Source organism: Aythya fuligula, chromosome 5, assembly GCF_009819795.1.
Source record: "Aythya fuligula isolate bAytFul2 chromosome 5, bAytFul2.pri, whole genome shotgun sequence".
Lineage (NCBI taxonomy): Eukaryota > Metazoa > Chordata > Aves > Anseriformes > Anatidae > Aythya > Aythya fuligula.
The window spans coordinates 27,074,648-27,094,527 of NC_045563.1; the positions used below are offsets into that span (position 1 = coordinate 27,074,648).

A 19,880-nucleotide genomic window follows, 5' to 3' on the forward strand; every position below is an offset into this window, starting at 1 on the left:
CACAAGATGGCGGCGGCCGGCGCGGCGCGGGCGGCGAGGCGGGCACGGCGCGGCTTCGACATCTTCGTGGCCGATGTGCCCTGGACGGTGTCGAGCAGTGAGTGCGCCCCGCAGCACCTCCCCGCCCTGCCCGTGGGCCGGGGTGGGGGCTCGGGATCTCCGGGGGTCGCGGGGGGATCGGGGCCCGTGTAATAACCGCGCTGTTTCCCCCCGCAGAGGAGCTGAAGGAGTACTTCGCGCAGTTCGGGGCCGTGCAGCGGTGCCAGCTGCCCTTCGTGAGTAGCCGGGACGGGACGGGACGGGACGGGACGGGAGCGCTTTCGGCAGCCCCCCCGAGGGCATCGCCGGGCTCCCAGCCCCTCAATTCCCTTCCTCTGTGGGTGCTGGGTTTACTCTGTTCAAATTTAACGTTTTTCATCCAAGTCTTAGAAAACGCATCCCTCAGAGCCTGCTGTTACTGCAATTTCAATAATTAACATAAAAATACCTCTTATTAATTGACCCAAGTAGGTTCTTTACTGCAGTTTCGCTTTATTTCTGCCAATAAACCATGCATGTGTTTCCTCTCCTGGGCCTAACAGAGAGGTTTTTGCCTGTCCAAGGTGCTCACACGCTGTCCAGAGCAAGGAACTCTCCTGAAATCCTCATTCCCCCTCACGTGCTCCCGAGCTGTCAGCTGTCCCTGCCTCTCTGCTCTTCAGTTGTCCAATTTAGAGCATATAGGTTAGGGATTTCAGTGTCTGGTGCAGTTTCTTGGAGAGAACAATAATAATTAAAAAAAGGCATCCATAACAGAGCAGAAGAGGAATGCTTGCAAATAATTGCTGAAGGAGCAGAGGTTCTTTAACTTGTCTGTGAAGCAGTTTGTTAAATGAAGCTAAGTGTGTAGTAAGCTTCTGTTAAATTAGATTTGTTATCAGCTGAAGAACAGTTTAGAAGTGCAGAAAGCAGTGTAGTTACTGCTGAAAGCTGAAGTTCAGGGCACGTTCAGGAGGTGTCTGCCACACACAGCTTCTCAGGTTTGGAACAGAACGTGTTGCTCCATTGCTGAGGTAGGTAAGGTAGCTTACCTTAAACCTGCCTTCGTTGTTGATTAAAGCCAGAAGTGCTGCACATGTTTTGACGTGGTGATAACTTTAGGAGCATTCATTAATGTGTAAAACTGCCAGAGTTACAAAAGTCTGCCTGTAGACACCCTGTTAAAGACTTCGTTGGGATACTGAAACAGGGCAACGTGACCCCGATACCTTGTGGACAGAATCTTTGCTGCTATTTGGGAGTGCTGGCAATCATGCCTGATGTTCAGTGAATTGAGGAGCTTGCGATAATAGGCACTTCAGTAGACCTGACCCTCCTGCACCGATCCCTGCTTTATTGACAACTGTCTCTTCAGATTGGCAAATTATTCTTAAAAAAAAATAACTTTTTTCTTTTTGGTGCAGTTAAATGCTTGTCATCTAGAATTGCAGCCTGCTTTTCCAGTGCTGTAAGCAGCTGCTTTATCTTGCTGAATAGCTTTCAAGTCGTTGAGAAGGCTTATTTTCAAATCAGGCAGCCATTTAAATGTCAGTTCTGTTGTGACTGGCTTAATAGCAGGTAACTGCAGTTTGAAACATCCAGCTATGCATTATTCCAGTCTTCAACTATAACTTAAAATCTTAAAATTTTTTGATTGCTGGACTCAAATTGAGAAAAAGGGATGCAGAACAGCCTCTGCTAGGCCCCCCACATGCTGTCAGTGAAAGTAAATGCCTTAAAGTATGAAACAAGCTTCTGAAACAGGTACACTAAGTTTTCTGATAAGTTCTGAATCCTTAAGTTGAACATTGATAGAAAGTTGTTAACAGCCTATGTGAACACTTCCTATATTAACTGCTTTTTCTCTTTAATTGGTAACTAGGACAAAGATACAGGCTTTCACAAACGTTATTGCTGGATTAAATTCTCATCTCCAGAAGATGTTCAGAATACACTTCAAAAGGACTCTCACATACTTGAAGGTTCCAAGGTAATAGATGACAAATCCCTTAATGAAATAACATAATGAGCTGGGTCTTTAACTCCATCTTCTTTTGAATACAGTAACATCAAAATATTGCCATACAAATTCATGTGAGATTATGTGTTTTGCCACTTAAGTATGCGTTTGGTGTGTTTTAAATAAGTAATAGTTGTTTATTCCACCATCTCCGCTTGACTAATTAGGGTCATATATCCATAGACACCATAGAGATCCCATATCCAGAGATCAAAGCTTTTTCCTATGCTAAGGTAAAGGAACATGAATGTGGTAAAACTGTTCAGAAACCATTGTGCAACTTATTTGTAATAAAGCTTTCTGGAGGCAGACTCCAACATTTAATTTCTGTGTTGGGGAATAGAAGGAAGATGACAGAGTAAAGCTAAGCTTTAAATTTCAGTGAAGACAAGTGATGGTGGAGTGACAACTAGAAATTTGCTTTTGGCATAGTCACTAAATAGGGAGGAATTACTGAGGGGATTTCCTTGTAGATTTGAATGTGCTTCATCTGACCTAGCTACACAATATAGCACAACAAGAAATCTGATCAGTTAATGTCTTTGAACACTCAGTAAGAATCCAGCCATATTATTCTGACAATGAGGCTCCTGAAACTTTCAATGCAGAGTAGAATAAATTTGCAAGATGCTGCAAAGCTGCCCGCAGTATGTTGACTGTGGTTATCTCAGGACATACTGCTAAGAGCTGACCTCTGCGTTAAACTGTAGTGCAGAAGGGGAGCAGAAATCAAGCAGTAGCTTAGTGAATTCAGTCTTGAAATGTGACAAGCCAGACCCTAAGCTAATGTCATAAACTGAGCTGAAAGTACCAGAGCTGTATACAACTACCATCCTATTTAAAGTAAGTACTATGACAAGCAGAGAGGAATGTTTAGTGTCGGTTTCTTCATTTCTGGAAACATTGCTACATTTTATTCTTGAAGTTGTAAAATAACCGCCTTCCTTTACCTGCCAGGGGTGTGTGTGTGGTGTGGAGTATACTCTAAACAGGAGCTCTGATGCTTCTTTGCAGTGAAATGAAAAGCAGAAGGCGATTTGGCTTCTTCATTTCTTAAGAAATGCAAGGTTCTCTAGAAGGAAAATGTATGATCACGTCTCCCATTTTCTGTGCTAGGTTTAAATAGTTACCTTCTGTTCCACTTCAAATTCCAAGCTTAGAAGAGGTTTTGCTGATAAACATCACTGTTGCCGTGTGAATCTTTTTAACTTTCCTGCCAGGAACTGAATATTTGTGATTCTACCTCATGCAAGAGGAGAGGTCTACCTTCCATACAAATGTTTTAAAATATCAGAAGTTTTAAAAACAACAACAAACAACTTCTTGCCTAATGCGAATACTATCCATTGTTTTCAGCTCTCTGTCAAACTGCAGCAAAGTAGAAGATTCAATCAGCAGAAAGAAGACAATGAGTAAATGAGTGGTGGAAGGTGGCTTTATTTCACTAAACGTAAAGAAACTAAAATAAAGATTATGGAGAAACTATGAATGAGTATTTGATTTAAAACAGAATCCAGCTGTTTCCCCTCCTTGTTCAAATAAAGTATAGAACCACACTAAAGAAACACCGAATCATTATAGCATGAGACAGTAATTATATACAGCAGGAGAGCTTTTTAACAGATGAAATAAAAGCTTCAGCTACTTACAAAAACTAAAGCTGGAGGAAGGGGCTACATTCTTACCCTGAGATGCTGGGCAACAGGGAATTAGCAAAGTCAGATCACTTGCTACAGAACAGTTCCCCTGTGAAATGTTTCAAAGTGGTCTCCATTCTTCCGCTCTCCCTGGGTAGCTGTCCTATGTCGAAGAACTAATGTGTATATGCATCTCCACCTGGCACAAGAGTTCTGAACTGCTTTACGTACTGCCATCCCCCTACACACCTCCGTGATATTAAAAATGCCTTTTGAAGGAAGTCCAAGCAAGTAGTCCATTTCTTTGCTACTCAGGGAACAGAGGCATTTACTCCTTCCTCCGCTTTTTGCTCTCATGCTCGTGTTCCTTAGGGCGGCTGCTATCAGAAGGCCGTTTCGAACCACCATGTTGCTTGGCTTCTTCCAGAAATTTGTCCAAACCAAAGGGATCTTCCTCAAATTGAACTGGTCCATCTCTGCCTCTCCCTCTGGTGTTACGATCCGAGTTAGAGAACTCTTTGTCGGGAACAAACCTGGGAGGGCGGAAGAGATGATACTCAGTTGGTTCTAACTTCAGAACCCTAATTAAGAATATTTTGTATTTTTTTCCCCTTACCTATTTGTCTTGATTCGAGCCTCTAGATCATCACCATACATGTCCTTATCCACATTTTTACTTGGTCTGTAGATGTTTTGGGCCATATCTTTTCCACTTCTCCAAGGCTGGTCATAAACATTATAAATTTCATCCTCCCCTCCAGCAAAGCCGCTGTCCATACCCTGTGAAGAAGAAAGATGTACAGCTGTATAATACAAACGAGTCCAAAACCTGCTAAATTAATTTTAACATCAAGATACAGGCATGCTGTCAGACAGATACAAAAAGATGCTGCTGTGTGATTTACTGCTGATTTCCAGCGGGTTCAAGCACTTCATCAGGGTATGAGTAGTTTTGGCTCTGGGATTAAGACCAGACAACATGACACAATGATTACCAGCCTCAGTTAGCGCCACTTCTACTCTGTCACAAAGCAACGGGAAGGATTGCTGGCCATTCATATTTCAGAATAATGGATCATGTCAGTCTGCCCTGCAAGTACAGCTGTCTATAATGGCCAAGTACAACCACGCAGAAACGCACGTTTTTCAGGATTTCTGGAAAACACGATTTAAGCTGACTGATCCAAATTGCACAAGTTTATGTAAACCATGGAAGTAGAACTGCCTGCTTGTTCAGTTTTGATTCATCAGCTTCCCTTTCTGCCTGCAAGTCTTTCACTGGAGACGTGAAAAAGAATGATTGACACACTGCAGGACTATTGAGGGACTTTTTAAAGCCTAATCTACTTTTTCATCTCTCAATAGTACAAAGTTCAGGGACAACAAATGTTGCCGTTCACTATTTATATCTTCAGAAGGGTTTTTCACAGAAGCAGTAATGGGAATGGCAAGTATTTACTTGCTTCTCTTTCAGAGCACATTTCCCCTATTCAATCAGTGCATTTATACAAAGAAAATGAAGTCGCTGCAACTTGAAGGCAAAAACAACCCCCACATACACTTTCTCCCCACAAACCCAATCCACTTTAATCCAGCTATACATTTTGAATATCTCATTTTTGTGGCATCAGCTATGGATAAGGAAGATCAGTAGTTTGCTACTAGTTATGTAGAGATGTCTTTCAGAGCTCATCCACACCATCTGTAAAAACAAGGTCCCTTTAGGACTCTAGCCATGCTCTCTAGGGCAGGATGAACTGTTGGTGTGTTTTCATAGAAAAATACACAGCTGTGAAAAGGTATTTTTACCTTGGTCTGGTTGAACAGCCTCTGGTCATATTGGACTTCATTGGATGGCCTAGGGTTGGGTACCCCTAGGGCAATAACTTCACTGATATCTCTGTTTTCATTTCTCTGCAGCTTTGACCTGAATTTAAAATTTTAATAAAGATTAAGTCAGATAAACCATACTTGTTGATACACTCAGCTAGAAGCCAATTTTGTATTAGCTGCTAACAATTTGCCCCAGATATCACATGTTAGCCATTACTGTTCTTTACTAGGTAACATTTAAAATTTGTCTACTAGAAAAGGAAACATTTGCAAAGTTATGTTCAGCTGGGATTAACATTTAAATTTACTTTCCACTGTCTGCAATTTATATCAAGCTGATTTGGTCTATATGTCTTATTTATTTTTTTCATGAAACAGTGTTCATTATATTCTAGAAAGGCTGTGCAATCTGATTTTAATATATTAGAGATTTTAAGCATACAGAAGCCATTTAGACTCAGAGATCTTACTGGCTGAGAGAAACAAGATGCTTGAACTTACATTCATAAATCTAAGCTCACTTCCAATGATCAGCTTCAAGGAATAAAGCCACTGATGCTGGTCAGATCTCACTGAAAATACAGGATGTATCACTGTGACTCACCTTTTGTCAGGGGCTGCCCTGGAGAGATTCCTGTCATGCTGCCTCTCTTTGCGGCGGTCATGTCTTATTTCATCCCTTTCTCTAGCTTCTCCATCCTCTGAACAAATGCAAAATTGCTCGTTATACACAACTACTGAAGTCTGAATTAGCTACGGCACAAGTATTGGCACAGCGATGAATTCAGTAGTCATTTCCAAAAGAGAAGTGGCCCTTAGCACTGTTTAAAATGTTACATTTTAAATAAACATCACATGGAAAACTTTCTCATGCCACAAGCAGTTAACTGTCCTTGACAAGAGACCCCAAGCAGGCATATCCAACAACTACATTTTCCCAACTTAAAATGCCTTAGAATACTTGTCCATCTACACATGAATATCCTGAAAACCCACAGGCGATTGTATCATACACTTATTTCTATTACATAAAAATATTGTTCAACTACAGGCATCTAAGCACTTGGAAGAACTTTCTGTGACCCAGTATCACTAAATCACTTGGATTGGAAGGAGCGTCTATTTCAGCCTCCTGCTCAAAGCAGGATCAATGCTGAAATCAAACCAGATTGCTCCGAGCTCTGTCTAGTTTGGTCTGTAAACCCTCCAAGGACAGAGACTACCTCTCTGGACAACTCTTTCCACTGGTTGTTGTCCTTATGGTGAAAAATCTTGTCCTGATACACAGCTGGAATGTCCCACTTCAAATTTTGCCTACTATCTCGTTCTTCCATTGGGTAGCTGTTGATCTCCTTGTAAGAAGGCTTCCATCAGGTACCCCCAAGCCATCTCTTCCCCAGGCAGAACAAGCTTCATTCCTCTCAGCATCTTACTATGGAGATGCTCCAGCCACCTGACCATTTTGGCAACCCTCCACTAAACTCACTCCAGTTTATCAATGTCCATCTTGTACCACATTCCAGATGCAGTCTAACAGATGATAAACAAAGGGAAGCTACTCCTTTCCTTAACCTCATGCCTACATTCCTGCTGATGCAGCTTAGTATGCCCCTTACAATATTGCTACTGCCAGGGCACACTGCTGGCTTATGTTCAGCACTCCCAGGTGTTTTTCAGCAGAGCTGCTCTCCAGCCTGCCAGTCCCCCTGCCTGCACTGTTGGAGAGAGGTTAGTCCACCCCAGCTGCAGTATTTGCTACTGTATGACCATATCCTCCACCTTTTAGCAAAGTAAGAGAACTGCTCTGTAAATTCAACACCTTGATCTTTGAAATGTAATTTAAATCAAGACATAAGACTTATCACAGTGGTTATGATTTAGGTTATTAGATTTTGGGCCTAGTGGTCAACATTACTATAGCTCTATACGACCAGGTATAATAATATGAGAAACAAATTATTATTTACTATCTTTGAAAACTTAAAGATGGTTTAGTTCTCAGATGAAGTCAGAACAATTGTTTTCTGAAAAAATATCAATTATAGCAGTCCACGAAAGCCATTACATGTACCAATCCAGTTGCAATTATGAATTTCTCGAAGTCCTAAACCTGTATACACTCAACCTCACAGCAGTGTATTAAACTCAGAACCCACCAAAACAGACCCCCACTAAGTAACCAAACACACTGACTGTCGAAGTGAAGACATAAGAAGAGATGTCATGGTTAAAGTTGACATTTAAGTACTATAAATTCTGAGGTTATTTCTGCAAACATGCACTTCAAAAAGTGTTAAAACAAACAAACAAACAAACAACACCATAGTTTTTTAGTAACAAAGAAATGTACCTTTTTCAACATGGGTTTTGATCCCAGCTCTTCTCTCCCTTGCTTTTTGGGCCATTTCTCGGAGCTTTTCCTCATGTTTCTCCTTTTCTTTCTGAGCCATTTTCCTCTCCACCTGGGCACGCATCTCTACAGCCTCACGAGCCTGTACACGTAAGACCCCTAGTTAAAATGACAGAAAGCTAACACCTGGGATGCAAGCAGATCATCTGTCCTAGAACTACACAGTAAACAGGGAAGGAACTGAGCTATAAAGTTAAAGTTCAAAGCCAGATAACCACAGGCCTTCAAGCTGAGAAGAAATAGACACAACATCTAATAATTTAACCCCACACTGAGCCACTGACTCAAAGATACCGGGGATGAAACCTTATGGAAGCCCAGAAGCAGGACAGACCAAAATGCTATAGCCTATTCCCAGTTGATTTTCTCAAGGAAATAAACATATAATGAAGGTTAAAACCATATGAAAGAGAACAGTTTCAACAACCACCTGACCTTTCTGTCAGCTATATAGAGAGCCTCAGCGAGCTTGGCAAAGTTTTCATTAATATGAACGGTCTGCAATCCTCTGCCATCTGCAGCCAGACGCTTGTCTAATGGAATTGTGTAACCCTAAAGTGGAAACAGATAGGCGGTTAATCACAGACATTGACATTTTTAATAGCAAACTATTAGATTCATTGTGTAAGGAAAAAACACAACACAAAACACAGAACTTGGCCATTCATAAACAGGCTGCAATAAACCTCTTTTATATGTACTCCAGATTCATACCAGGCAGTATTAAGCTTCCCTCCAATTTCACCCCATCTCAAATCTAAATCATATTTTCCCTTCAAGTTGCATCTTCATAAAAATGAGAATGAGTTTTTGATTAATAAGCTCCACTTTTTCTTTGTGTTAAGAACTACAGGTATTAGATTTCTTAGTCTACACGGTTTTACTGTTTGTGCTTAAAACTTTCCCCAAACTGTTTTCGTACCTACAAAGAAGTCAGATGATTCAAAAATGGGAAAGTAAGGGGCAAAGCTGTTAGCAAAAGCAAAAGACACTAAATGCCAGCTTTGCCTTTAGAAGCTGAAAACTGGAAGTATTTATAGAAGATATTTTAAGATTCTTTAGAGAGCTCTACACATTTTTTGCTTTGGTATTAGCATCTGTAACCTAAAATTCGATCTACTAATTAGTGTCAGTCCCAGTTATACAGCTGTGTTTGGGTAGAAAAATAACATCAAAACAGGCAGCTTTTCCTTCCTCCATTCAGAGAGGCCTCCTCACAACAACAGCTTGTTATGTTTGAGAACAATTAGACTGGTCATTGCAGGATATTATAAATTCTCCTTCTCTCTGAACAGAAACTTAGCTACTGAAGAAAAATGAAGGTATAGGACATACCTACTCAAATAAGAAATAAAAATAGCTAAGCTAACCACTAAAGAGGATAAATTAATGCAATAACACCAAAGGGGTAACTTTCCAGAGACCGACTGCAACACTAAAAAGAAACATGCTTGGTTCTCTAAAAACTACCTTTCCCTTTTTCAGTGTAGACGGGCTTACTTTGTGAGCTCCAAAGACTTTAGTTTCAGCCTCCACATAGTGCACTATTATAGGGATTTTAACTAATGTAATTTTTTTCCTCTCAAAATGTATAATCTCAGCCATGAAGTAATATATTCTCTCTGCTCTATACTGTTGTCAATTTGACAACTCTAATATGCCAGAAAGAAAAAAACTGAGCTGTACAATTGCATGTTCTGCACGCTGGAAGAAGCCAGTTTGTGTCACTCTCGGGATTTAAAACCAGTATTATTCAGGCTGTACATCATTCAGAGATGTCCCCCACTAAGGTGCAGCATTAGAAAGGTGATTTTATGACAACTTAATTACCTTTGCATTTTTCCAGTTTGAAATGCACGGAGGAATTTTCCACTCTTGTTGCTCTTTCACAGTCATCTGATAGAGGAGAGAAAGCAAAGTCATCTTTAGATTTATAGCAAAAGGACAGACTGTTTTCTTTCTTAAAGGCAGCTATAAAACTATTGACATCATTTGGAGTACAAGTTTCAGGACACTGCTACAAGAAAACAACTCTTCTTAGCAGCAAGGAAATGTTCATTTCTGCACTGTACCTTTGATAACACTGAAGAAAGTTACAACATAGCTATTCAGCCACCCTCTTGAACTGTCACCACAGACCAGAACTTACAGCCAGCTTGTTAACACTTGAAAACTTAATGGCAGTTCAACTTGTAAAAAACTGAAGAACCACTACACTCATCTCTCAGAGAGAAGATAATCCTTCACAATACAAGAAAAGCCTTATGTCTTGTTTATGAGTAGCATGAGTATACCAAGGCTAGAGTTTGTCTACTCATTCACACCACAGAGAACCCTAGCAATGAAGACCTGCATAAAATACATAGGAAACCTACTCAAGCTTTGACAAGTTACATAAGAAAAGAGGTAGTTTTGGAACCATCCAAATGAAAAAATAGTCTTTGTTGGGCACCAATCTATCACTTAACATCATATTAAAAGGACAAGGAAGAGAAGGTGCACAGAAATGAACTGGATCAAAGCAGAATTTGGGAATCCACCTACAAGTTAAAAATTAGAATAGCTATGGTATTTCATACCTTTCTACTGGGAGAATGCATTACAGGCGCTGGAGGAGAAGGCGGTCCACGTGGAATCTTCTTGTTAATTCTGAACAAGTAACAAAAATACTGCTATGAGCATGTTGTATGGGAATATACTTCAGAATCTTTTTTTTTTTTTAATGAAGTTTTGACTACTTACTTGAATCTTGGAGGCTCCATAGGATCCTTCTGCATTTCCACCATCCGAATAACTCTCTGTTTTGCTCCAGAGTTGAAGGCAACGCCTTGCTGCGATGGTGTGTACCTGGATAAAACAAAGCGCTTCAACTCTCTGCAGGCAGCCAGCTGGGTATTCCCTTCCCACCTCAGATTTTATTCAATTTACTGCTCTAGTGGCATTTTAATTTTATCCACACTAGTTAAAGACTCTTCCACTGTAAATGCCAGGAGCTGGTAACTGCACTGGACTATATGCAGATAATCAGCTACACTAGACAGAATGCATCTTCCCAGGGCCATGCTCTCCTGCCTCAACCCAGATTCAGGAAGTCATTATAAACAAGGACCAGCTTCCTAATATTTCCATATTATTATTATTATTTTTTTTTTTTTTTCAGGGCAGCATCATTCATAGTCCTCCCTGACAAATCTGTATTTTGTTGCTAAAGCAATAAGCCTCCTTAAGTGCCACAACTCATGACACGTTGACATACTTCAGCACACTTCAAACTCTGTTGTCATGAGCAGGTTAATTCAAAATACACAAACTAGTTTCATCCTACTTACAGAAAAAAAGAATTTAAGAGGAATTTCTGTTCTCATAAATTAAAGGAACATTCTGATTTTATATGTAATGTCATACACATGCACCAGCAATACATACCGGATGTACTGTGCAGGAGCTAATTTGTCAGCTGCTCGAACTGGCATGGCTGCTGCAATTTTCTGTGAGACTGATTTCTCCAAGGCTGCTCTTGTCTTCTCTGTTATCTGAAGGCAAAAATGCCACAGTATGCACCTCATCAAATATGCAAGACATACAATGTACTTCCAATAACCAGGCACATCAGTGCCTATGATACCTCTCTAATTGTCTCCTCATCTGGTCTTTGCAGTTCAGGATCATCCACATTCATGACCTCTTTTGGGACAAGATCCGTGTATTTGCTGTAAATAATCTGAAAGACAACATATTTTATTAGTGCTGGAGAACACAAATAAATTGAAGTATTTCAAAGGAATATTTCAGGCCTTGATTAAGTTCTGGGTATTAATTAAATTGTATACAACAGTATAGAACAATTAACTGTAATGCATTTATTGTATACAATTACATATTACTCAATGACTTCCACAGAATAAGAATGTACTCTTCAGTCCAATTTACAGATGGGATATTCGCAAAAACAAACAAACAAAAAAACCCAACAACCATCTGATGAAATAGAATTACATAAATCACTTTCAGAATGGAAATTAGACAGTTTCCTGCTTCCTTTTCCTATGCTTCTTCTTCAGGCTCCAAAACAAACAGAAAATTCAAGTTTACATTTCTGTTTTCAAAGATTCCTTAAGATTTTCATACATGTCTTTTTCAGTATCTAGAATTTTTCACTTCATTACATTTCTATGTTCTTGGAAAAAAAATGTTCAAGAAGTCTTTTCTTGACACTTCCCCTTATACAGGCAGTTCAATCTTTATAGAACACGCACCTAGCTGTCACCAGCTTTTAAGTCCCAATTTACAATGTATGGAAAGAACGTTATTAGATAATTACAGGGGGAAAAGCGCTAATACACTGCACTAATGTTTCACATTAATCCAACAAATAACATCAGAGAGTCTTAATTCAAAAAGTTAAAAGTTATTATAGCTATTATTTCAAGTTTATTATAAAGTGCATGTCCAACTATGAAACAGACCTTTAGCCTCAGTATTAATTTGACACATGAGCCATTTACTGCTTCTCATCTTTCACTCACAAAATTTTAATCTTTTCTATTAGTATAAACAACATTGCGGCATCTTAAAGGCTGAATGAAGGACAACTGCAGAGCAGTGGTCCTCTAATTCTAAATCCAGATGTCTCGCTGCCCAAAGAACCAGGTATGCTGAAAGAACTCAGATTATCCCAGAAGACATAATAAGAAAAAAAATCTAAGAGGCTCCCTCAAAACTACAGCATACTGAGGTACAAATGAGTTACATGAACTAGTTAAACCCCGAAATAATGCATGCTAATGGAAAGCTGCAGTAATGTGGAAGAAATCAATAACATGTATGAAATTTGCCTGAAACCACCACAGTTTTTGTCTTCATCAAAACCCGACACACCTGCATGTCCTAACTGGAGTCCTTTTTCTGAGGTGATACAGACAGGCAAATGAAAGATGTTGTTGCACTGTGTTGTTTTTCTAGACATTTACACCATTTTAACATGAAAATTCAGATGTTTTATTGATCCAGGATCAAGAGGAAACTGGTTCCATTCGATACTGTAATATGCTCATTCCCTACCATTTTTCATGTAGGGAATTTAAAAGGAAGCATTGGCCTGAAAAGCAGAATCTCCTAGCCACAAATGAAACGCTCAAATTTTGGTACAGACAGACAATTCTTTTTCTGGATGAGGCAGCCTTAACAGGCAGCAATTAGAAATCTACATGCCATCGTAACAGCAGAAAAAGAACAATCTTACCTAACTATCTCATGGTAGGATTTAGTCATCAATCGCATTCAGAGTTCCCACAAGATATCTGATAGAGGCAAGTGTCTTGACAGAACGTTCTTCATTTAACACTTAAATCCCTGCTCTCAATACATTTTATTCTATATATCCAGAAGAGCTCTGTACAGCACTCATCAATCTTACATGTAAGTCAAGAAGCTACTATTAAGCCTTGCAGAATGAGTGCCTTCCTCTGATTCCTCCGTATGAGGCATGTAACACCTCAGAAGTCATTACAACGCTGTTTGGAAGCCTGATAAGCATACCACAGAAGAAAAAAAACAGGCAACAAGCTCTCAAATCAAACTCTGTGAGGAAGGTGAATAAGTTATGAGTAACAAGTACTTTTGAAATTATTTTAGTTCTATTCATGTTCTCTTAACCTGTCCCCTTGCTGTGATAGGAGTTCCTTCAGCATTGGAACTATTCCCTTATGAATGTTTCAACTGAATTCACAATCTTGAGAGAAAACCGTAGACAAGATCTGTGGTCCTTTTTTCTCCATTCATGTCTAAGCTACAGCCTTGGACCAGAAAGAAGAAATCTATCTCCTGCATAGAAAAACCACTTTTGCCAGGAAACAAGTAATGGACCTAATAATTCCGTTCCTTAATTTCACTCTCTTTTCTGTCCTAATAAAAATGCAGCAAGCAATTACATATCCTTTTTTTTTTTTTTTTTTTTTTCTCCTATTAAGGAGACAGAGCATTAGTTTCACCATTGCATGTCAATTATTGATTCCCCAAGCCTTATTTTAGCCTGTCTTCCAGTCATGCAAGTACAGGAAGTATTGGCAGAATTCACAGCAGCACAAGAGCTAGCCGTAGTGCTGGAAGTCTTTCCTCTGGATAACCACATGGAACTGCATCCCCAGATCCATAAGGTCGTGCATCCAGATCTATCAACATTATCCCGTCTTTCACATCTAGCAGACTTTCTGCCAGCCCCAAACAGAAGGCTTGTCAGACTATCTCAATTATGTCAGCATTTTTAAAGGAAAATTCTCTGAAACAACTATTTTTTAAATATCTAAGGGAACAGATGCGAGAGAGATGAACCAGTACAACAGCAGAAATTGCTGACAAGCCACCTAGATACAGGGCCTGATGATGGAACTGCTGCCGCTACAAGAAGGCAGAACACTAAATTCAACTTCAAAAAAATCCATAAACTGTAGCAAAATCAAAGTCTGCTTCTTAACTCAGACCAAACAAGAAGCTCACAGAACAGTGTCAGAAAGTCCATCTTATTTCTTACAGGCTACTAAGTATCTGTTTCTCTTAACTCTGAGTATTAAGATTGAAGAAATATTTGAATTATGACTGCTACTCTCAGGATAATAAAACTTTTCTATGTAATCCTACTTGACACTGTGCTATCAAAACCTCTATCTTACAGAAAATATTTCACAGTATTCAGCTCAATACTCACTGAAGAACTGCTCCCTATGGCATATTTACTAATAGCAGGTCTTCCAATGAAATTGTTTCAAATACCTGATTTTCCCACAGTTTTACTCTCCCTGAAATCACAATATTTTGTCTTTAATCTTAGCATCTACATTCATCTGGATGCAATCAGAATTCAACTGATCCAGAACAGCTAAGCGAAGGAACTTAGGAAACCATAATTCCAGCCCAGCCACTAACAGAGCTCAGTTATGGAAACGCTTCTCAGCTCTGACATACTGCTCAGTATGGCCACAAAATGAGAATATGCCTATATGCATACAAAGAGTATGTTCTTTACAGTAGTTTCCGAATTCTGAACTAATAAGGCACAGCAGAAGATCAGTCATTCTGTGCTGAAGTTTATCATCACTTCTAGTTCTTTTTCAAATATACTTAGATCCTGGTATTCAAATCCAAACAGGTTTACTACGTGAAAATTGAATCTGATCGTATAGGTGAAGATATATTTTGACAAAGTTGTAAAAACTGGGGGGTTTAACTATGCTTTTTTCTTTTCTCCCTTATTTGCCCTAAAGCATCCACCAAAAAAAAAAAAACAAAAACAAAAACAGCATGATTGTTACTTCTCATCTCTGCTGCTCCAAACAATTTTTTTTTCCATTTTGGGATAAGTCAAATGTCTAATTATTATCAAGTATTTAACATTTATAGAGTTCTGTGATGCATTTAGTATTTTAGCATCATCCTCCTGACAAATAATTCCAGACACTAAAGTCTGGTAAAAATACAATGAAAGTCCCCACAATAACAATGTTACCACTGTATTGTTTACATTTTGTCAGGCTACTTTCTATCTGTATGACAGCATGGAGTGTAATTGATTTGAATTCACTTCTTTTTGAAAGGTGTTGCAGTCTTCTAGGATAAACAGGATGAGAATAGACAAGATGTAACACTTTTGTTACTCAACTGAGATACAGTTAAAATATGAAATCCTACAGCCATCAACTTTCTGCAATTTTGGCAACTGTACATACAGCTCCTCCAGGTATACATCCCAATCTACACATTTGAAAAAAAAATATTACCTTGTCCTTTGACTGTCCTTGTCGAGCAATTGCATCGTATTTTATTTTTCCTTCTGCATCCACCTGAACAGCCAACGCATTGGACATTTTCTTCTTTCGGCCCATATCCAGTGGATATTGGGCCACATGAATTTCTGGGAAAGCACCGCCATCTCCAAAATCCTACACAAAAGAAAAAGTTGTGAATGACTGAAAGACAAACACATAGCATAACATTTGCACCGGTGGGAAAGGAACAAAACAGTGGATTGATTTTAACAAAATGAAACGTAAATGCTCTAGCAGATTTACAATATTAGCTTGTAAGAGAGCAATTGACTACAGAACTTCACTTGTTAAAAGAAAAGACATTAAAATGCATAGACATCTTGCAGAGAAGTATCTTGAATTATTTCTTGCACAGAGAAATAGCCTATATCACTGACTCGAACATGCAGGCACTACAATATGACAGACAGTACGTGAACAATTCACATGCAAGTTATTAATTAGAACTCCAAGAACTTATCTGCTGTAATAAAGCAACGCTGGAAGTAAAAAAAAAAAAAAAATAACCAGTAGAGATTTTCATCATAAAATTACTACTATTGTAATTTTAGTTATCGCACCATAATGAAGTGAAGAAATTTAAAAAGCTTTCCATTCCTTTCAAGCCTGCAGCTCATGGCTGTACAATGGCACGGATGCCAGCTATCTATTTCCTTATTTTGACATGCGAATACATTGAAACTGGGCAGGCACCCAATAGCCCAGTATTCTTAACAGTTTATTTCTTCTCTTGTTCAACCTGTTGCTCTAAAAGCCTCTGAGGAACACAAGTAAAATAAAGACCTCCTCAAACAGACCACCCTGACTCAGTAACACTGAAGACGCACACGGAATTGGTCCTACTGCTAGACTGACTTCAGGCTATGGGTTCAAAAGCAGTTCTTCAAAGGAAGCACTTGCTTAAAGCAGCACCAGCAACTCCCCACTCCCTGTTGCGATGGCATTGCTTTTGCCTGATAGCAAACCAGACCAAGGGAAAGGAATGGTTGTCTTAGTTAGATAGATGCCCCTCCATATTCACCAGGGGACCAAACAATTAACACCACTGCAACCAACAGTGTGGACTGAGGCTGGAGCACATGGGCAGGCAGCTTCCTTTCAAAGCAGCACATGCTCGTGCTAGCTTCAAGTGCTCCCTGACATACAGCTTCAAGTATTTAACTTCTACCACTGGATGTCCCACATTCAGCAAGCAGTTACAGAATCAATGCTCCAGTACCAGCCAGAACAAAAGTCAGTCCTTCCTCAGAGTTTTTTTACGTAACTGGATCTACTAAGAACAGATACTGTTTTTCAATGATGGCATTCTAGGACCATTGGATAAAGGTTGTGTTTCATAAACAACTACTACTGAAGAATTTGCATTTGTTTATGAGGCAGAAAGGGAAGTCCCTAACAGCCCTTTGAGATGTCCATCATTTTGTGGCCCAGTGATGCTGGAAACTGTTTGACCTGACTTCTTAAGTGTTTTTGCTAACACCTGAAAGAATAAGCATGAAAATATTAACATGAGTAATTAAAAGTGTAGGTGGGAACTGAAGTGAAAGTATAGATTTTAGTACCACATGCTTTATTAAATGTGGAAACCCCGTAAAAATATTTTATTTCAGACAACCAGAGGAATTACTGTTAGTAGTCACCTTATCTACCACTAACGGATCACCAAGGTGCTGCATGAATCTTTAAGACAATGGGACTAACTCATAAATATGAGAGTAAGGCTGTTAAAAACTCAGGCAATGGAAGCACTTTGAAACAACCCAGGATCATACAAGAAATATTGTATCAAAACCTGAAGAGCATGCCCTGTCCCAAGAGTACTGGCCTCTGACTCACCACAGTAGGTCTCAGATGTTACGTCTAATACCATTTCACATTCTGCAATTTGTGGCTCACAGTGGAAAAACTGTACCAAAATCCTTTGGAATTGGAACCATACAGCTGTATTTGCCATTCTAGCTTTTAACAATTCTGGTTGAGATTACATTGAAGTGACACGGATTATAGCTAAACACACCAAACACCATTCAGAAGCATTCTGCCAGTAACATACTTACACAATGAACATCTGACAAATTTATAAGTTTTCTCCCACCTCTAACATGAATTTCTCCCTCCCAACCCCCCACTAGCAGCTACCTTTTGCTACCCTAAGAACACAATACACACAGAACCGCACAGCATTCTGTTCTTGGCTATCCACCTATTCACTTATTCCAGCTATGATCTGGGTGTGTATTAAACAACTAATGATGGAGGGACAATACGGATAACCTTCACAGAGCATCACTGCATTCTCAGACCATAAACCAAAAGTACCATAGACCTATTTCCATAAAACAACCTCTGAAGAGAAGAAACCTTAAAACAGGCTGTTTGTCACCAAACTTTTAAAGTAACTCGGTTAATTACAACAACTTCCCCCAGCCCAATAATACATCCATTAGGCGGGAAGGGAATTCAGCACGTAGTAAGGCTGTGCACAATTCTCTGCATTATGTTTGTGATGCTCAAAGTTTACTTTTCCTCTAGAAAAGATATTTCTTTTCTCATTAACACGTACATACTGCTACAGTATCAGTTTAAATATCTACCTCTAGCACGCGTGGTATCCATCCTTTCCGGTAACCATACGGGGGAGGTTCCCTTCGTGATGAGACTAGAGCAGTCTGCCTAGATCTCTGAGCTCTTGCTCTTTCTTCTAGTTCTAGCTGGTCTTGAGACAGCTGGGTTGGAGCTGGTAGAAAACTGTACATCCATAGGCAGCCATCAAAAAAAAAAAAAAAAAAGAGACGCAAAGTTAATTCTCAGAATTTTCCACAGTGAAACTCAACCTACATTGAGTCTGCTACTAATTTAAATCTATTTAAATTATTAAATCTTCTCTACCATAGCTCTACACAGACTTACTTACAAACAACTTATGAAACTTATGCATTGCTCTCACAAAACAGAGAGGTTTTTTGAAGTGCTGCAAAAGCCGCTCGCACTTTCTCAGCATTCTGGAAGACTCCTGTAGGATCTGATGTTAAATCCACCCATATTCCGTCTTGTTTCAACTGGTGTGTGACAACGGCCATTCTCTAACAGGGATGGCACACACCTCTGTGTACTCTTCCCACCAGCAGCGAACAAGAAAATAAAACTGTCCAGCCGACTCTCCCTCCCCTGCTCTCACGGCAAACGCCCACAAACAGACCCAAACAGACCTGTCAACAGCCTCCCCCCCCAACCTTAGACACCTCCCGGCCGAAGTCGAGCAGCCAAAATTCACTTCCCCAACTTCCTATTTCCCAGCTCACGCCGACCCCGCAGCCCTTGCTCGCGTATTTTCAGGCCGCGCTCAGCCCCCGGGAGGTCGGCCCTTCAGCCCAGCCCAGCGGAGCCGCGCTGCTGCGGCGTGCAGGCGAGGCAGCAGCTTACAACAAAGCCCCCAGCCCTCGGTAAGGACAAAAAACAACAAGGAAAAGCCCCGCGGCTCCCGTCACCCCCGGCCCCGCAGCTCCCCGTTCCCGCGGAGGAGACGAGCGGCGGCGAGACCCCCGCACCCCCTCCCCAACCCCCCCCTCAGGCGCCCCTCAGCGCCCCGCGGCCCGGCCCCCTCAGCAGGCCCGGGGCCTATGGGGGGGCCGCGGCCCGGCAGAGCTGCTCCCGAGCGCGGCCCCAACGCCGGCCGGAGCCCGCCGCGGTGCCCGGGGAGCCGCAGGGAGGCCGGAGGGCGGTAGCGGGGGCCGTGAGGGGCCTGTGAGGGGCCCACAGGACGCACCTGGTGAGCGCCATCTTGCCGCCGCCGCCGCCGTCTTCTCCACAGCCAGGCCGCGGGAGCTGGGGGGGGGGGTGGCGCTGCCGCGCATGCGCCGCAGTGCGCAGCTGGGAGGTGTAGTCCGGGAAGCTATAAAAGGGGAGGAGCCGCGGCCGCGCGGGGGGTCATGGGAGTTGTAGTGCGGCCGCCCTGCCCAGCCCCGCTGCTCCCTCCTGCTTCTGCTTCCCCACTTCCACCGCTTTCTTCAGCCTCGCTGCTCGTCCTCAGAGCTGTGCGGTGGCTTTCTGCGCCCAGCCGGCAGCCTGCTGGGGTTTGCGGGTGTTTATGGCTGCCTTGGCCGCCAGCAGCACCAGTTCTTTATAATACTTAATTTTCTTCC

The 19,880-nt window shown here is 41.0% G+C and overlaps 2 protein-coding genes across 2 annotated transcripts; one reads left to right on the plus strand and one right to left on the minus strand.

Annotated features, from left to right (window-relative positions):
* Positions 1 to 2: 2 nt before the first annotated feature.
* Positions 3 to 3,523, plus strand: SLIRP (SRA stem-loop interacting RNA binding protein). The gene is made up of 4 exons (XM_032188851.1): positions 3 to 97; positions 217 to 275; positions 1,901 to 2,008; positions 3,395 to 3,523. The coding sequence occupies exons 1-4, from the start codon at positions 7 to 9 to the stop codon at positions 3,452 to 3,454; spliced, it is 318 nt and encodes a 105-aa protein (XP_032044742.1). The 5' UTR covers positions 3 to 6; the 3' UTR covers positions 3,455 to 3,523.
* SNW1 (SNW domain containing 1) lies at positions 3,456 to 19,555 on the minus strand. Its single transcript, XM_032188850.1, has 14 exons — positions 19,505 to 19,555; positions 18,333 to 18,486; positions 15,691 to 15,852; positions 11,544 to 11,639; positions 11,345 to 11,451; positions 10,661 to 10,765; positions 10,498 to 10,567; positions 9,749 to 9,814; positions 8,354 to 8,470; positions 7,859 to 8,000; positions 6,113 to 6,209; positions 5,485 to 5,602; positions 4,292 to 4,455; positions 3,456 to 4,208 (listed from the first exon to the last, which is right to left on the minus strand). The coding sequence occupies exons 1-14, from the start codon at positions 19,516 to 19,518 to the stop codon at positions 4,004 to 4,006; spliced, it is 1,617 nt and encodes a 538-aa protein (XP_032044741.1). The 5' UTR covers positions 19,519 to 19,555; the 3' UTR covers positions 3,456 to 4,003.
* Positions 19,556 to 19,880: the final 325 nt, after the last annotated feature.

Excerpts from the sequence above, each read along its gene's own strand:
- SLIRP (XM_032188851.1), top strand. The coding sequence starts at position 7 with ATGGCGGCGGCCGGCGCGGCGCGGGCGGCGAGGCGGGCACGGCGCGGC. Across the intron at positions 98-216 it reads GCCCTGGACGGTGTCGAGCA|AGGAGCTGAAGGAGTACTTC; the intron begins GTGAGTGCGCCC and ends TTCCCCCCGCAG. Across the intron at positions 276-1,900 it reads AGCGGTGCCAGCTGCCCTTC|GACAAAGATACAGGCTTTCA; the intron begins GTGAGTAGCCGG and ends ATTGGTAACTAG.
- SNW1 (XM_032188850.1), bottom strand. Across the intron at positions 11,452-11,543 it reads ATGAGGAGACAATTAGAGAG|ATAACAGAGAAGACAAGAGC; the intron begins GTATCATAGGCA and ends TTTTGCCTTCAG. Across the intron at positions 10,568-10,660 it reads ATGGAGCCTCCAAGATTCAA|AATTAACAAGAAGATTCCAC; the intron begins GTAAGTAGTCAA and ends TTACTTGTTCAG.